The sequence below is a fragment of the Pristis pectinata genome, chromosome 23, assembly GCF_009764475.1.
Source record: "Pristis pectinata isolate sPriPec2 chromosome 23, sPriPec2.1.pri, whole genome shotgun sequence".
NCBI lineage: Eukaryota > Metazoa > Chordata > Chondrichthyes > Rhinopristiformes > Pristidae > Pristis > Pristis pectinata.
In genome coordinates, this window is record NC_067427.1 from 26,507,724 (window position 1) to 26,523,399 (window position 15,676).

Sequence of the window (15,676 nt, forward strand, 5' to 3'; positions counted from 1 at the left end):
ACTATGGGAAATTTAGCTTAAAATGATTAAATCAAACTGGAATTTAAGAAAAGCTAACATTAATGATCATGAAGCTATGAGATCACTGTATGCACTGGTGTGGTTCACTAATGCCTTTCAAGGACGGAAATCTGGTGACCTCACTCAGTCTAGTCTATATATACGTCCAGACCTACCAATGTGGCTGATTGTTAACTGCCTCCTCAGTGCAGGGAGGATGAGGGATGGACAATAAATGCCAGCCTTGTCCGTGTCTCGTGAATGAGTGAAGTAAAGAACAGCCATTGATGTGTGCAGCTAAACAGTAGAATCCAAGCACAGATGTTCAATTTTCATGGCTTTCAGGAGTGAAACCTCTGGGCAAGTTTGCCAACAGACTTAGATTTCCTGTTCCGATTTACCAAGTGTACTGTGTACAAGACATTTAGGAATACAAAATCATTGATTCTCCTTTACATGTAGCTCAGTGCAGCACTCTCACCTTTAACTCAAAAGGTCATTACTTCAGATTCCTCTCTTTAAACTTGAGCGTTGGTTCTAAGCTGACAGAGCAAGCCCTGCACTGTTGGAGGTACCCTGAGGCATTAACCCATCTAATGTTTCAAATGAAAATAAAAGATACCACGGTACTATAGGCCATAGTTCACCCAATAACATCAATCTGATACAAAAGTTTACATGGACATTGCTGTCTGGGTGAATTTAAAGGCACTGTTGTTGGGAATCGCCAGAAATTATTTGCATTTCAAGTTACTGGCAAGGAGACAATGCAACTCCAATCTTTGGCCCCCAAAAGCATGACAATTGAGTAGCTTTACGTCCCTATTCACTACAGAGTCACCAACATCCAGGGATCACCTCTGACATCCAATTATTGTGAAAGGAATCAATGAGATGGAAAGGTCATAATCTCCTGGGTGTGACAAACCAAGAGCTGAGGTTATCTTTCCAAACTGACACACAAGAATGGGAAGGGCACCTGAGCCCACATGGCTCCTGCACAGCTGCAACACTTCAGAGGGACTTCAGCTTCATTGACTTCATTCCTAAATGTACATGGGTCAACTTGTTCCTTGCTCTTTGGTTGACCCTTGTGCATTTAGGAATGAAGATTATGTAAACCAGGCTGTGGACCTCAGCTTCGCTCGTACCTTTAAAACTGCTTCAGGGAAATTTCTGTTGAAAAAACGTACAACTTCTTTCACATACAGACTGGACTTTGTGCGGACGGTTATCATGTAGCCATCACCAAACCTAGGAAAGAAACAAACACAAGAAAATAATCACTCTTCTTGTAGGAACTGGCGCAGAAACTATTTCAATAGCAGCTAACCATCCCTTTGAGTTTGCAATAACATCTGTCATATATTACGGAAGAGAGAGAATCTGTAGTATAGGCGTTAAACAGGAGTGTAAGGTCAGAATCTTGAATAATGCCAAGATTTGCTAGCGGATATACTTTGAAAACTACTCATGGAAAAGCTGCAACAGTTATGTACATATTTGTAAAATTACATAAGATTTGAAGAGAAAACATTTACTTCGACCCAGTGCCACAGTTTATAGTTGTGTGGTAAGTTATAATTTGATGCCTCTAATTCTCCATACAGGTCTCTCTGCTGCTCCCCTACCGTTCTTCCTGACCTTGCATTTGACCTCTCCAGTCCTTTACCCTCCTGATATCTAGTTCTAAGTCATTGTACAACTCGACTCCCATCTCCCATCCATCTCTCATTCTCTCCAAGCCCACAGTTTCCATGAGGCTTATTTCCCATTCTTTTGATCGCCCTCCTTTGGATACTCTGCCTAGTCCCCATCATTGCTTGTCTGCACTTAGAAAAATCTTTTTTTTTTTCAAAATTAGCATAATCCCTACAAAATGCTCACCCATGATCCAATATCTACCATCCTCCACCCTCCACCCTCTGTGAATGCTTCTCCACCGCTATCTTCCCTCTTCTTTAAGGAATTTCGGAGTCCGTATTTCCTCACTCACTCCCCAATAACTTCCCGCTTAAATTTGAATTGTCTGTAAACAATAGTGCAATGAGATCATTCTGGAATAATATCTTCTGTGATCAGTGTACTGTAGTCAACCTAGTTATTGGGGCTGTCCTGCAAGTATCTATAATCTCGTTCTCCACTACCCCCTTATCCATCGTGTTAGGGTTAGTCTTAGGTGGTCCCACTTCTTTATATTCCAACAGAGTCAAACGCATTTTCACAAGTGCTTTTCTTCCCACTCACACTGTCACCTACAGATTCCCTGAATGATTTATTCTGGTACCTCTTATTGTGTGCTGTCAGTGAATGGCTTTCCCCATTGGTACACTGATGCTGTGACATCCCTTAAACTTCAATGCTGTTAAAGCTGTCCAACTCAACTTTGGGATGAGTTCCATCCAAACAGTGAGGTGTCATGACTTTTTTGCTCCTGTCCTTAACTTTGCTCCCAGCCCCTAAGCTTGGGGTTAAACCAGGTCCACCAAACTGCGTCACTCTGCTCAACCCATAGCTGAAGTTCCTCACATCCCATCATCTACATGAACTTCCACAACAGAGCACATTTCTGATTCAATCAGCCTGCCTTTTTATTACACCTTCACTTCCAAAACTCCAACCTCAATAACTCCTAGCATGTTCAGAAGCTGATTGCTGGGACCAACACCCTGAATAAACCTTCACTTCCCTCTGATCTTAATTATATTCTCTATTCCTTAATTATAAGGATCAACCACATACCTACCTCTGTCATTAAAAAATGAACTTAAAATCACAAATACTTGATACCACCATAGTCCATGTTAACTAACCTATCACTCAATCTACTCAACCTATCACGAATCTACTCAATCGTCACATCCTTTCTACCCTTCCTTGGATACTATTTCTCTGCATTGCCCCCTCCTTTCACATCAGCACCGATGCCAGAGCCATCAGCCCATTACTCAGTAGCTCTGTCCCACCTCTACTTTTAAAAATTCTTCAAAAATTCATTGTTAAAACCAAGCTTTCTGATACCTCTCCCAACTACCCAACTTTATTTCTGCATTTGCATGTTTATTCTGCATCGACTTTTATTCGAACCCTCAAATGCATCTTAGACTGTTTTCAAAGTTCCTGAAGAGTGTGTGTGCTGTGCACTTGGCTACATCACAAAATGAGTTTTGCCACAACAAGCTATTTGGGAATACTCAATTTCAGTGGGAACACCTTGCCATTGGTATGACGGATGCCTATGGTTTGAAGTTGCCTTCCGGTTTGCTTTGGAAATGCAGTGAATATAAAACTTGTCAGAACTTCACCAAACTTCCTCGTGGACTATCAAACACAGTTCATCCAAAATTCACTTGCGTTTCCAGCCTCTGTGTCACATAAGCAACTTCAGAAAGGGCATCAGGTTGGAGACACAGTGGAGCCAGTACCGTGCAGAATGGGAGCCAGGAGTGCATGATACAAGTGTGTAGGTTACTTATGTTGCTTTGATTCTAAAACTCTTTGTGTCCAGGAAAGAAAACAACCAGTATCACGAAAGGAAAACAATGAGCCGCCCATGGTAATCAGCTTGTTTAAGTAATGAATGTGGGATTTGGTTGGGTTGGGAAGAGCTAGAATGTGAATTTACCGGTTTTTCAAGTGCTGAATACTGCCGAGACACCTGAAGCGTCCGTTTACCATGATTGCCAGTCTCGTGCACAGCGCCTCACATTCCTCCATGCTGTCAACATAAAAGGAAGCAAATTAGAAACAGAAAACTTCTTTTCACCTGCATGGCATTACACAGTCAATAAAGGAAGGAAAAATGTATTTTTATCTGGTTCATTGGTCTTCAATTTTCTAAGAAAAGAGAACAAAATAAGTGAAAAGGTCACACATAATGCTTCTGGTGTATCCTTTTGTTTTGTTGAGTGGGGGTAGGGGATTGGCAGATGGGACATTATGCTCATTACAGAAGTCATCGTGCTCAAGAAGGATTTAATTCTACTTGATGAACATCGACTTATTCAACTTCCAGTAACCACTACCCTCTATCCCTTTTCTTTCCCTTATCCCACCGGCCCTCATCGCCCCATCTCTTTCCCCTTCCCACCCTCTCGATCTGCCCATCGCCCACACATTCCTCCCTCCGGTTCCCCTCCTCACCTCTATTTCATGATCCACTATCTTCTCCTATCAGATTCCAGCTTCTTCAGACCTTTGTTACTTCCGCCTATCACCTCCCAGCTTCTTGCATCTTTCTCACTCTCCCCCCTCACCTATCATCCACCAGCTCTTGCTCCACCTCTTATCCGGCCTTTTTATACTGGCCATCTCCCCTCTTTCTTTCCAGTCCTGATGAAGGGTCCCGACCCGAAACGCCGATTGTCCATTTCCCTCCATAGATGCTGCCTGACCTGCTGAGTTCCTCCAGCTCCTTTGTGCGTTGCTCCAGATTTCCAGCATCTGCAGTCTCTTGTGTCTCCATTTAATTCTACTTTTACCAGTCAACAACCTCAAACAATTTCTGAGCACATTATAGAATAGTTTCAATCCAGTTTAAAAACCGCCCCTGCTCTTACAATGGGTTACTGCCTACACAGCTCTGAATCAGGTACAACAGTCATTCGAATGGGCTAATAGTTCCTCTTTTGGATTGGAAATAGATGTTGAAACCACGTAGCTTCAAACAGAGAAAGATATCTTTTCCCTCCTACATCCTTCTGTGCACAGTATGTTGCAGGTATTTGTCATTTGTATGGTAGTGATTTTTATGTACATGCAAAGTGCATGGTGTCAAGCAGACAAGTGGTGAGAGTCTTGGCTTTTTAGTGCAGTCATGTACTATAACTGCACACAATTTCAAGAGTTGTACGCAAAGTGCACCATGTATAAAAGAAACATGCTGTGTATTAGAATTTTCAAGTCATTATATTTCAATTGGCGGATAAAGCTTCAAATTTGATGACCCCATCACATATTCCTTGCTCCCTTGGCTAAGTTTACCACAATGAAATTTGCCAAGTAAACCCAAACTTCAGAGAGGCAGCCACGAATGCACCATATGCTGTCTCATTCTGGGGCAAGGTACTCTGGTCATGGGGCTACAGGGTACTGACTGAAGTCACACCACATTTTAGTGTGAAGTTTAGATTAATATTAACAATATCATCACTTACGGTGTCCTGTGCGACACAGGAGCAGAGGTGCAAAGCTGTGCTGAATTACTTGCATTAAATTCCCGTGTCTTTTTTTTAAAGGATTAATTAAAAGTTGTCAGCTGTGCTCAGCGGTAGTAGTCGTCTCTGAGGCAGAAAGTTGTGGGATCAACAAGACAACAAGTATCTATGCTGACACACCAATGTAGCACTGAAGGAGTGCAGCATTGTTAAAGATGCAGTCGTTCAGTTCAGAGGTTAAACTGAGCCTCTCAGATGGATGTAAAAAATCCCACATCCCTATTTTAAAGATGAACCATGGAGTTCTCGATGGCTAAATAGCATCATTAAAACCTATTATCTAGTCATTATCTCACGTTATTTCTATGACTTTGCTGTGTGCAAATTAGCTGCCATATTACAACATTGCCACAGAAACTGGACTTAATTGACAGCAAAGTGCTTTGTGATGCCCCAGTACCACAAATGAAGCTGCATTATTGCAAACTTTTATCTTAAAGAGTTTAAAGCCTGTTAAAATAATTATCAAAAGAATTGATACAAATGCCAAACACAACTTGAGGAGGAGGGAGTAGCATTTAACACTTAAGCAGTATCTAGATGAGCACTTGAATCGCCAAGGAATAGAAGGCTATGAACCAAGTGCAGATAAATGAGACTATTTGATGGTTGGGCTGGACAGGCTGGGTTATAGGGTCTGTTTCTGTGTTATGTGACTTTATGACTTTCTAATTTCATGTTACAGATCAATGTTCTTGGAAATTGCTGCAGAACATTAGACTATGCATCTCATCTAAATAAATTAGACCTCATATTTGACTGAACTGCAGCTCCTAGCAGTACTACAAATTAAATTTGCCCCAAAGATGATTTGAATGTCAACCATAGCTCAAGTGAGAAGTCAAGCTTCATCATTCTTAACTGCTGACAACTCCATGGCTGACTAGTTTAAGATATTTCAAATATTCAATTAATTGTCAAAAGGCTAATGTTTATTCCAAATGTAAAAGAACCTCTTTGCTTTTAAATCTCTTCAAGTCACTTGTCGAATCTCTCACTCCATGTTTCCTCATGACACAGAAGGAAGCCATTCAGTTCATCGAGTGGTTTGAATTGGAAGTTCACATCGATAATGGTGTTTTTTTTATGGCTGATCAGTTCAATGGCCAAAAAACCCAAAACTAATTAAAATTGAATCTGGGTAGTAAAGTACTTTTACACAAAATCATTTTCTTTCGGAATTTTAATTCACCTTCAGAAACACTATCACAAAATCTGAAACATAATTTATGTGTGTTTCAACGTACATGTGACTAATAAACAAATATCTTGAATATATTAATTTTTGTTTCAGGAAAACTAGATATTATACCTGTAAACATATTCCACTATACAATTTTTATGCAAATTCCACCAGAAAATAAATACATATTTAACTGGTCAAAGAGATAGAGTCATACAACATGGAAACAGACCATTTGACCTGAGTTCACGTCAACTATAAAACACCTACACTAATCCCATTTTATGCTCCCTATGTATCCATCAACTCCCCCCAGATTCTACCACTCACCTACACACAAGGGGCCATTTACAGTGGCCAGTTAACTTACTAATTCACATCATTTTTGATATGGGAGAAAACCAGAGCATCAGGAGGAAACCCACGCAGTCACAGGGAGAACATGCAAACGTGGCGATACTTGCGGGCTGCCCCCAGAACACTCTACGCAAAAGATGCATTTCACTGTGTGTTTCAATGTACATGTGACTAATAAAGGTATCTAATCTAATCTCTACATAGATAACAGCAGAGGTCAGGATTGAACCCGGGTCACTGGAGCTGAGAGGTGCAGCCCAGGTAGTTTTATGGCTCTGGAAGCATTTGTAAATATCAGATCTTTTTCCAGTTTAAAACTGCAAATATATAGAACAGATGAGAATATTTTTTTTATGCAGAGGGTGGTGGATCTTTGGAGTTATGTACCCTAGAGAACTAGAGGCTCAGTCGCTTTCATTCAATGCAGTTATCAGTAGGTTTCTGGATGTTAGGACAACCAAGAGATATGAGGATAGTGCAGGGAAATGGTGCAAAGGTAGAAGATCAGGCAGGATCTTGATAAATGATGGAATAGGTTTCAAGTGCAAAACAGTCTGCTCTTACCCCTATTTCGTGTTTTTATTGTTATCAAAGTAAATTAAACCTATCTTAGATGAAGAGCTGATAATTATTTTGTGAAGTACAAATATTGCTACAAGTGGCTAAATAAAGTTTTTACTGGATACAAAGAAAAATTTGAAGTTTAAAAACAAAAGTAAACATTGTCAGCTAAATGCATACCTTGCAAAGAAGTGTTTAATTTATAAAACAGTAGAATTAAATTTAATTAAATGTTAAATTTAAATAATTGAATTAAATTTAATTCAAATTAAAGATAAAATGCTGATAGAATGAAAAACCCAGATTGCTACTATGTGTTCAGGCTTGAGAGAGTGTGCAGAAGAGAGTTACCAAAATGATTCCAGGGATAAAGGACTCTAGTTATGTGGACGGACTGGAGAAACTGGGATTGTTCTCCTTGGAACATAAGAAATTATGTGGGAATTTGTGGACCCACTTAAAATCATAAAGACTATAGATAGATAGGGGGAAACTGCTCCCTCTGGCAGAGGAGTCACAAACAAGGAGTCATAAGATGAAAGTGATTGGAAAAAGAATCAAACTATCATGAGGAGGAACATCTTTATGGAATCCTCGACCTAGTGTTGTAGTGGAGGCAGCTTCAGTTGTAACATGGAGAATAACAGGTCTAGAGTAAATAAGCAGCCGGAAAGAATAGCTTTAATTATAAAAGGTATTGGAGAAATTAGTTGAACTGAATGAAGGCAGGTCCCAGGACCTGATGACCAGCATTCCAAAGGCTTTGCTGGAGGTGTCTATGGAAGCTGTGGATACACAGGCTGTCATATTCCAAAATTCCATTGAGTCTAGAGCAATGCCCACATATTAGAAGATAGCAGATGTAAACACACTATTTAAAAAAAATGAGACAGGTGAAACAGGGAACAACAGAACAGTTAATCTATGATTAATGGAAAGTGTTAGAATATATTATCAACTGGTAGCATCGGAACTTAGAAAATGTTAGAACCGGGTAGAGTTAAAATTGGCAATTTTATTTTTTTGAGGCTGTGATTAGTATAGATAAGGGGAACCTGTGGATGTGGCATATTTTGACTTTGCTAAGGTGCTACAGAGGAAATTTTAAACAAAATTAGAGGAAGAAAAATAGAGATAATATACTGGCATAGATTGAGGATTGGTTAATAAACAAAAAACAGTTCCAATAAATGTATCATTTTTTGGTTGGGAAGCTGTGACTAGTGGGGTGCTGCAGGGATTGGGGCTGGGGCCCAGCTATTCATGATTAATATTAATAATTTGCACGAGGAAGACTAATATATCCAAGTTTGCTGATGATGCAAAGCTGGGTGGGAAGGTGGATCGCAAGGAAGATGCAGAGAGGCCAAGAGGGATATGTGCCAGACACAGGTAAATGGGACTAGCTCAGATAAACATCTTGGTTGGCATGGACAAGCTGGGCAGAAGGGCCTGTTTCTGTGCTGTATAACTCTATGACTTTATGGAAATTTCAAGAGAATGTAGACAGGCTAAGTGAATGGGTGAGAACATGGCAGATAGTAAATAATGTTTAAAAAAAATGAGGTCATCCAACTTAGTAAAAAAAAGAAAGGGTTTTGTGTTAAGTGGTGCGAGAATGAAAGGAGTTGATGTCAGAGGGACCTTACAAATCAATGAAAGATAATGTGCAGGTAGAGCAAGCAATCAGGAAGATAAATAGTATGTTGGTCTTTACTGCAAGAGGATTTGTGTACAAGAGAAAAGCTGTCATCCTGTAAACATATAGGCTCCTGGCGAGACCACACCCGGAATATTTTGTGCCAGTCTTGCCCCTACCCAGTGAAGAGTATACTTATAACAGAGAGAGTGCAGTGAATGTTCACTATGAGCTTAGAAGAGTAAAAAGTGATGTCATTGAAGTATACAAAACTCTTATGGGATTTTACAGGGTAGATGCAAGAGTGAGGTTTCCTTTAACGGGATGTCTAGAACCAGGAGTCGCAGTCTCAAAATAAGGGGGTGGCCATTTAGGATTGAGGTAAGAAGAAATTTCTTCACCTGGATGGTAATAAATCTTTGGAATTCTCTACAAGGAGAATCAGTCACCACGTATGCTCATGATGGGAGACTTTTGTTGTTAAGGGAATCAAGGCAAGTGAAGAAGTGATACTGAGGTAAAATATCAGCCAAGATGGAGACACAAGAGAGACTGCAGATGCCGGAAATCTGGAGCAACACACACAAAATGCTGGAGGAACTCAGCAGGTCAGGCAGCATCTATGGAGGGAAATGAACAGTCAAGGTTTCGGGCTGAGACGCTTCATCAGGACCGGAAAGGAAGAGGGCAGAAGCCAGAATATAAGGGTAGGGGGAGGGGGGAGGTGCACAAGCGGGCAGGTGATAGGCGAGTCCAGATGAGAGGGGGAAGGTAGGTAGGTGAGGGAGGGGGAGTAAAAGGGAGTGATGAGAGAGCTGGGTTGAGGGAACAAATGGGTTACTTCTGTTTCTATTGCCTATGCTCATGTTCAAAGGAGAACCAGTTAAGTGTTGGAAAGGAAAGAATATGCAGGGTCATGGGGAGAGGGACGAGTTAGATGGCTCGTACATAGACCAAGTATGAATTTGATGGGTTAATTGGTTTCCTTCCATGCTGTAACCAGGCTTTGACAGACACTGAAGCTCATTGATAGCTATTTGTGATCAGAAGCACATTTCGATATGGCTCTAACCCAAGTATGTTTAGAAATTGCACAACTTTGTGAAATAATTTTAATAAATACTTGGTTATAAATGTGACTGATGGTTCTAATCAGGACTATAATCATAGGTTCAACGGCTAAAAATAAAAAGAACCCCAGAACATAAATCACCATTGCAGCTGTCAAAACCAGAATACAAATGGAATTTGCCTTATTTGTTGTATGTTAATCAGCTTCCCTGACTATACAAATAAAGTGAAGGATGGAACTGAGATAGTTGAACACTCAGTGAAGTAGGATTGTTTCTCTGCCATCAGGGCTTTGAAAAGTGTTAAACATCTGACCAGGTCTGAGGGAGTGCAGTACAGTGGTGGTCAGAATACAATTTGAATGCTAACTCAACTTCCTTCGGGGATAGACAGAAGTCCTGCAGACCCTTCCTCTGGGTGACGGAACAGAGTTCATGACAGGACGGGCAGTCGATGGAAAGAGTGGCAATTCTCACACCTGTCCTCTTGCAGAATTTCCTGAACCGCTGCCCTTTCCTTTGACTGGTGGCAATTAATAGTTCCATCTGCATACTGTACATTTCATTCACAGAACGTCACACAAGAGTGATGGGGTCACAGCCACAAAACAACTAGTGTTGTTTTAATTCAGTTTGTTAAAACAGAATGTAACTTAGTTTTACATTGGAAGAGCTTTAAAGGACCTGCAAAAGCATACACATTCTGTACTCATCCTCTGTTCAGTACTTGCACATACATTCATGCGTGTGGAAGTAAAGCCCCTGAATTTTAATATTCTTTTCTCTCTCACTGCTTTGCATTAGGGTTTTCTATAAGAGCCAAAATATTCCATCACTCCAAGGTTTTTTTATGAGCAGAGTAAAACTCTGATAATCCAGTACCCGATTGTTCAGAAATCCTGATAGTTCGACTTCTGAGTCAGTCATTAGCGCGTCAAATCCTGGTATCTACAGATTCACTGTCCAGGTAGCCGTGGGGTCAGCTGTGCATTATCGACAGCGTGGGCCAGGTGTGCAGCTGGAGCCGAGATCAGGATCAGGAATACTGGGGCTCAGGAACTTGGGAAGGTTTGTGACAGGAGCGCGAGCTGTTTTGACAAGTTAAAAATTACAAATTTTCTTTCCTGGGCTCCCTTTATACTTACTGAGGAGCCGTCACCCATTCCCTTTAAACTCACTGGGGTCACTGAAAGTATTATACTACTGTGTCACATGTCCAAAAGATGAAATAAGGATGTGTTGGGTAATATGAGTAACATCCAATAGTCTGGAAAACCTGTTGGTTTTCTAAAGTCCTGAGGGTGCCGATTATCAGAGTTTTACTGCATACATTTTTAAAGCAGGCCAAATTATATTAATGTGTTTCCAACATAAGTATTTCATGGATTATATTGAGAACGTAACTGATGGTTTGTGAAGAACTGCTTCACAAGAAAAGCTGCCCAGGAACACGTTAAGTTATTTGCTGTTGCTTCGTCATCAAGTCCACGGGAAAATTTCACAACGAACACCACAACTTCTGAAGGAAATAGGAGCGGAATGGCCCCTTGGGTCTGCTCCACCGTTCAATGAGACCAAGTCTGATTGTAGCCTCAGTTCCATTTGCCCTCACTCTCATCACCTGCAAACACAATGTCCGCTCCAGGTGTATGTTGCTGACAACCTGTTCTAACCCCTTTCCCACCTCCCACAAGCCCCTCACACACGAATTGACTCTAAGTTGTTAGAAAGTTCATTGAAACTGTAATCCAGTTTGTGTTTGGTTCCCTCACCAGAGAGGAGGTCACGTGGAGCCTGGATACGGTATATCAAATTGGAAATACCAGCTCACAGGTGGATGCAGAGTCTTTAAAGAGACTTACTTTGCAGAAGTAGGTGAATACTTAATGAGCACTGGGGTGAAAAGTTACCATGGAATGCAGAGCTGAGGTGACAATCAGATCAGCCATGAACTCAGAGGATGGTAGAGCAAGCTTGAGGGGCTGAGTGGTCTACTCCTTCCCCTAATTTGTATGTTTAAAGCCCTTTTGAATGATGTTATTCAGTTAGTTTAAATGCATTTAATTGGTTTTAATGTGTGTGAGTGCTTCATTGTGTTTTAGATATTATTTTTGATATCCCTAGGAGTTTTTGAATGATTGAGGTCAAAGAAATTTACTTTAATGACAGTTCTGCTTCACTAGCAGATGCCATTCCAAAGCCATTTTATGAGCACTGGATCCTTGTGCTTTGGAAAGGCCTTGACAGAAAAGCTGGCCTCCCGGAGGAAGATAGTGTTCAGGTACAGTGGTGGTACAGTAGGAATCCAGAAGCCTGAACTAATAATCCAGAGGCATGAGTTCAAAACCCAGCCCGGCAGCTATGGAATTTACATTTAGTTAAAGACCTATAATTTCCAAAAGTAACTCATCTCGGTAACAAGGACTGCAAAAATCAGCTGCCATCTTTAGAAGTGTAAAACATTATGAGAAGTAATGGATATAGAGTAAGTAGTCAAAATCTTTTTCACATGGTAGGGGTACCAAAAACAAGAGTGCACAGGCAATAAGGGGTGTGAAAGGAGTTGTAAAGGTGATCTAAGGGCTAAGGTTTTTTTCTTACACAGAGAGTGGTTGATATCTGGAACTTGCTGCCAGAGGGGGTGGAGGAATCAGATGCAATCACTATGCTTAAGAGGCATTTAGGCAGACAGTTAAATAGGCAAGGCACGAAAGGATACGGTCCTAATGCAGGCAAATTGCATTAGTGTGGGCAGGCGAAAAGGTCAGTATGGTGTGGCGCGCTGAAGAGCCCATTTCTGTACTATACAACTCTGTGTCTGGCCAAATGTGACTCCAGACCACCCCTCGGAGGTTAAAAATTACCTCTGAAATGGCGTGATAGCACCTTCTCAAGAGACAAATAGGTTGGGCAATAATTACTGGTCTTAGCAGCAATGCCCAAAGAATGAATAGATAAATGGAAAAAAAAGAGTGGAGTAGTATGGTGCAAGAGCGACATCAAGGACTGCAATAGCATGGTCTTCCTAAAGATTGCATAAAATAGTCAATGACTTGGCCACCTTTCCCAGGGTATTTTAGTACTGTCTTCTGATGGGAACATTACAGTGAAGTTGCATTGAATTTCTTTGTCTTTTAACTCCGTTGATAGGGGATTTGAGGAAAGTGAATTAAGGTTCAGCTTCCAAAACAACAAATGAGCTCTAGCAGAGGAGTGTGATGATGGTGATGGGAATATAAAATAGTAGTTTGGGGCAGGCACGGAAATCTAAAAAGGATTAAATGTTTCAAAACTCTAACAAGAATATCTGCTGAATTTCAACACTTCTTTCTCCAAAAACGAACAGTTCCTTAAGAAAGCTGCCATTTTGAAATATTACTCAGAAGTTTCCTCAGACAAAATAAACTCTTTGGACTTGGGTGTGTTGTTGCTTTTGAGGACAGCAGTAATTGTACAGCGGAACTATCCTGTGATCATCTCCTTCCATGAAGAAAACTTAGAACTACGTTTCAGTACATTGGATGAACACAGTTATTCAACAGATATTCCCAGAGGGCAATTTCCTTTTAACTGGGGAAAGGTAGTGATTCACACTTTGCCTCTCGGGTATAATATAAGACTGGAAAAAAGCATGCATATTATGCAACTGAGTTCTTTTACTGACTAAAGAATGTGGCTTTAATATCTTACTTGTCACTTGACACTTATGTTAACATCTGATCCATAACTGGCTTTCCTCATTGTTCCTTCAAACCAATTATAAATTGTAATTATATTTCAGGCAGGGAATTTTCTGCCCTTGATCAGTCTAGTTCATGTGTAACACTGGGCTGAACAGTGTAGTTGACTTTTGATTGCCTCCTGAAATGACCTGGAAGACCATTCAGTTCCATGACAAACATAAGAATAAAATTGCATGGAAAAACTGCTGAATGGTTTTTTTTTACCTGAAACGTTAACTCTGTTTCTCTTTCCACAGAAGCTGCATGACTCTTGAATATCTCTAGCACTTCCTGCTTTAATTTCAAATTTTTAACATTTGAAGTCTTTTTTTATTGATTTGTCATTAACTGTGGAATACCTGGGATTGATTTGGACAGGTGAAAGCATATCCAGACCTGTCAACCTTCCAAAGGCCTTCTCGTGAACATCTGGGGTACACTAACATTTGGAACCACATTCTACTCTCTGTGGCATAATTAAACCTTTCAACCATTGTCCTCGACTCTTATGTTAAGATCACTGAGTATGTCCTAGCCCACCAGAGGTGTTGACATACTTGGAGTCTTCAACATTGATTCTGGGACTGAATGAATTTCTATGAAATCAGGTCAATCACAATCAAGGAAAGTTCTTGTTGATTATCATACACCATACTCCATTACAGAATATACTCAATGTTCGTACCAAGAAAGGGTTGGTAGCATTACCTTTGACTTGATTGGCTTAATTCTGTATAACGTAACTATTATATTTGAGACCTGGCAGTTGGCAAGATGACAAATACAAGGTAAAAAGCTGTTCGAACACCTACTCACCAACGAATCTGTCGTATCTGCACATCACAGCATGGGTTGGAACGATCATTAACAATATGTACCAAAGAAACCCTCCAATATGATGTGTAGCACTAAATCAATTCCAACTATGAAAGATTTAGCTTAGAACAGGGCACTCATGAATAATGCAGCATTATACTTCAGAACATTACATAGCCTCAAAGCCAAGCATATCCCTTACTCTAGCAGGGGAGCATCATTGATTCGATGAGGGTAGGAGGACATTGCTCCTTTCGCTAACTTTCTCTTTGCTACTCTCTCTGCCTTTCTCTTTCTCTAAAGTGCCCCCCCCAACTTTCTCTCTCTCTCTTACTCTTTTATCACCATCCTTATGACGACATGTCCAGTTGCCTGTCACTTTTCTCCCCCATCTCACTCTCATCTATCTATCTGCGGCCTCCTGCACTGTTACTACAAGACCCAACACAAGTTTGTGGAACAGCACCTCATCTTCCACTTAGGCATATTGCAGCCTTACAGACGTAATCTCAAACTCTCCAATTTTAGGTAACTCGCTCTTTTTTTCAGTCAGTATCTGAACTGGCCATTTCTGCCCATCACCATTTTGACTCAGTTTTTCTCTTTCTAAGTCGTTTGCCACAACACATAACACAGACCAAGAAACATAATCTGATTCTAACTGCTATGCTAACTCATTTGGTCTCACCCCATGGGAGATATTCCCTTTATTCTACCCCTCCCTCCCCCACCTTCTCTGCCACTGAAAACTAATTTGCTTCCTCTCTTTCCCTGTTCTGACGAAGGGTCTTTGACCTGAAACATTAACTCTGTTCCTCTTTCCACAGATGCTGCCTGACCTGCTGAGCATTTCCAGCATTTTCTGTTTTTATTTCCTCCTGATAGTTTTGGTTCTTTTGTTAATTATCTTAGTTCTACGTCCACTTTTTCTTGGTCGATATGCCAATTGGAAGTAGTTTCTTTCTATCTGGATGCTTCATGATTTAAAATATCTTCACAAGGTCTGCTTACATCCTCAGTGTTCCATTGTTTCCTCTGTCTATTCACATAACTAAAGTCCCTCACCCCTGGAAACATCCACAGCCTCTCCGAAGCCTTTACATCTTTTCCAA

At 40.6% G+C, this 15,676-nt stretch overlaps 1 protein-coding gene across 2 annotated transcripts in view; it reads right to left on the reverse strand.

The window, feature by feature from the left end:
• The window catches only part of abca2 (ATP-binding cassette, sub-family A (ABC1), member 2), a 417,188-nt gene that overhangs the window by 14,749 nt on the left and 386,763 nt on the right, over positions 1-15,676 (reverse strand). For both annotated transcript variants that reach the window (XM_052036764.1, XM_052036762.1), the window contains exons 45-46: positions 3,626-3,718; positions 1,152-1,254 (exon numbers count right to left, since the gene is read on the reverse strand). In XM_052036764.1, the coding sequence (XP_051892724.1) occupies positions 1,152-1,254; positions 3,626-3,718 (196 nt within the window). The remainder of the gene's footprint in view (positions 1-1,151; positions 1,255-3,625; positions 3,719-15,676) is intronic.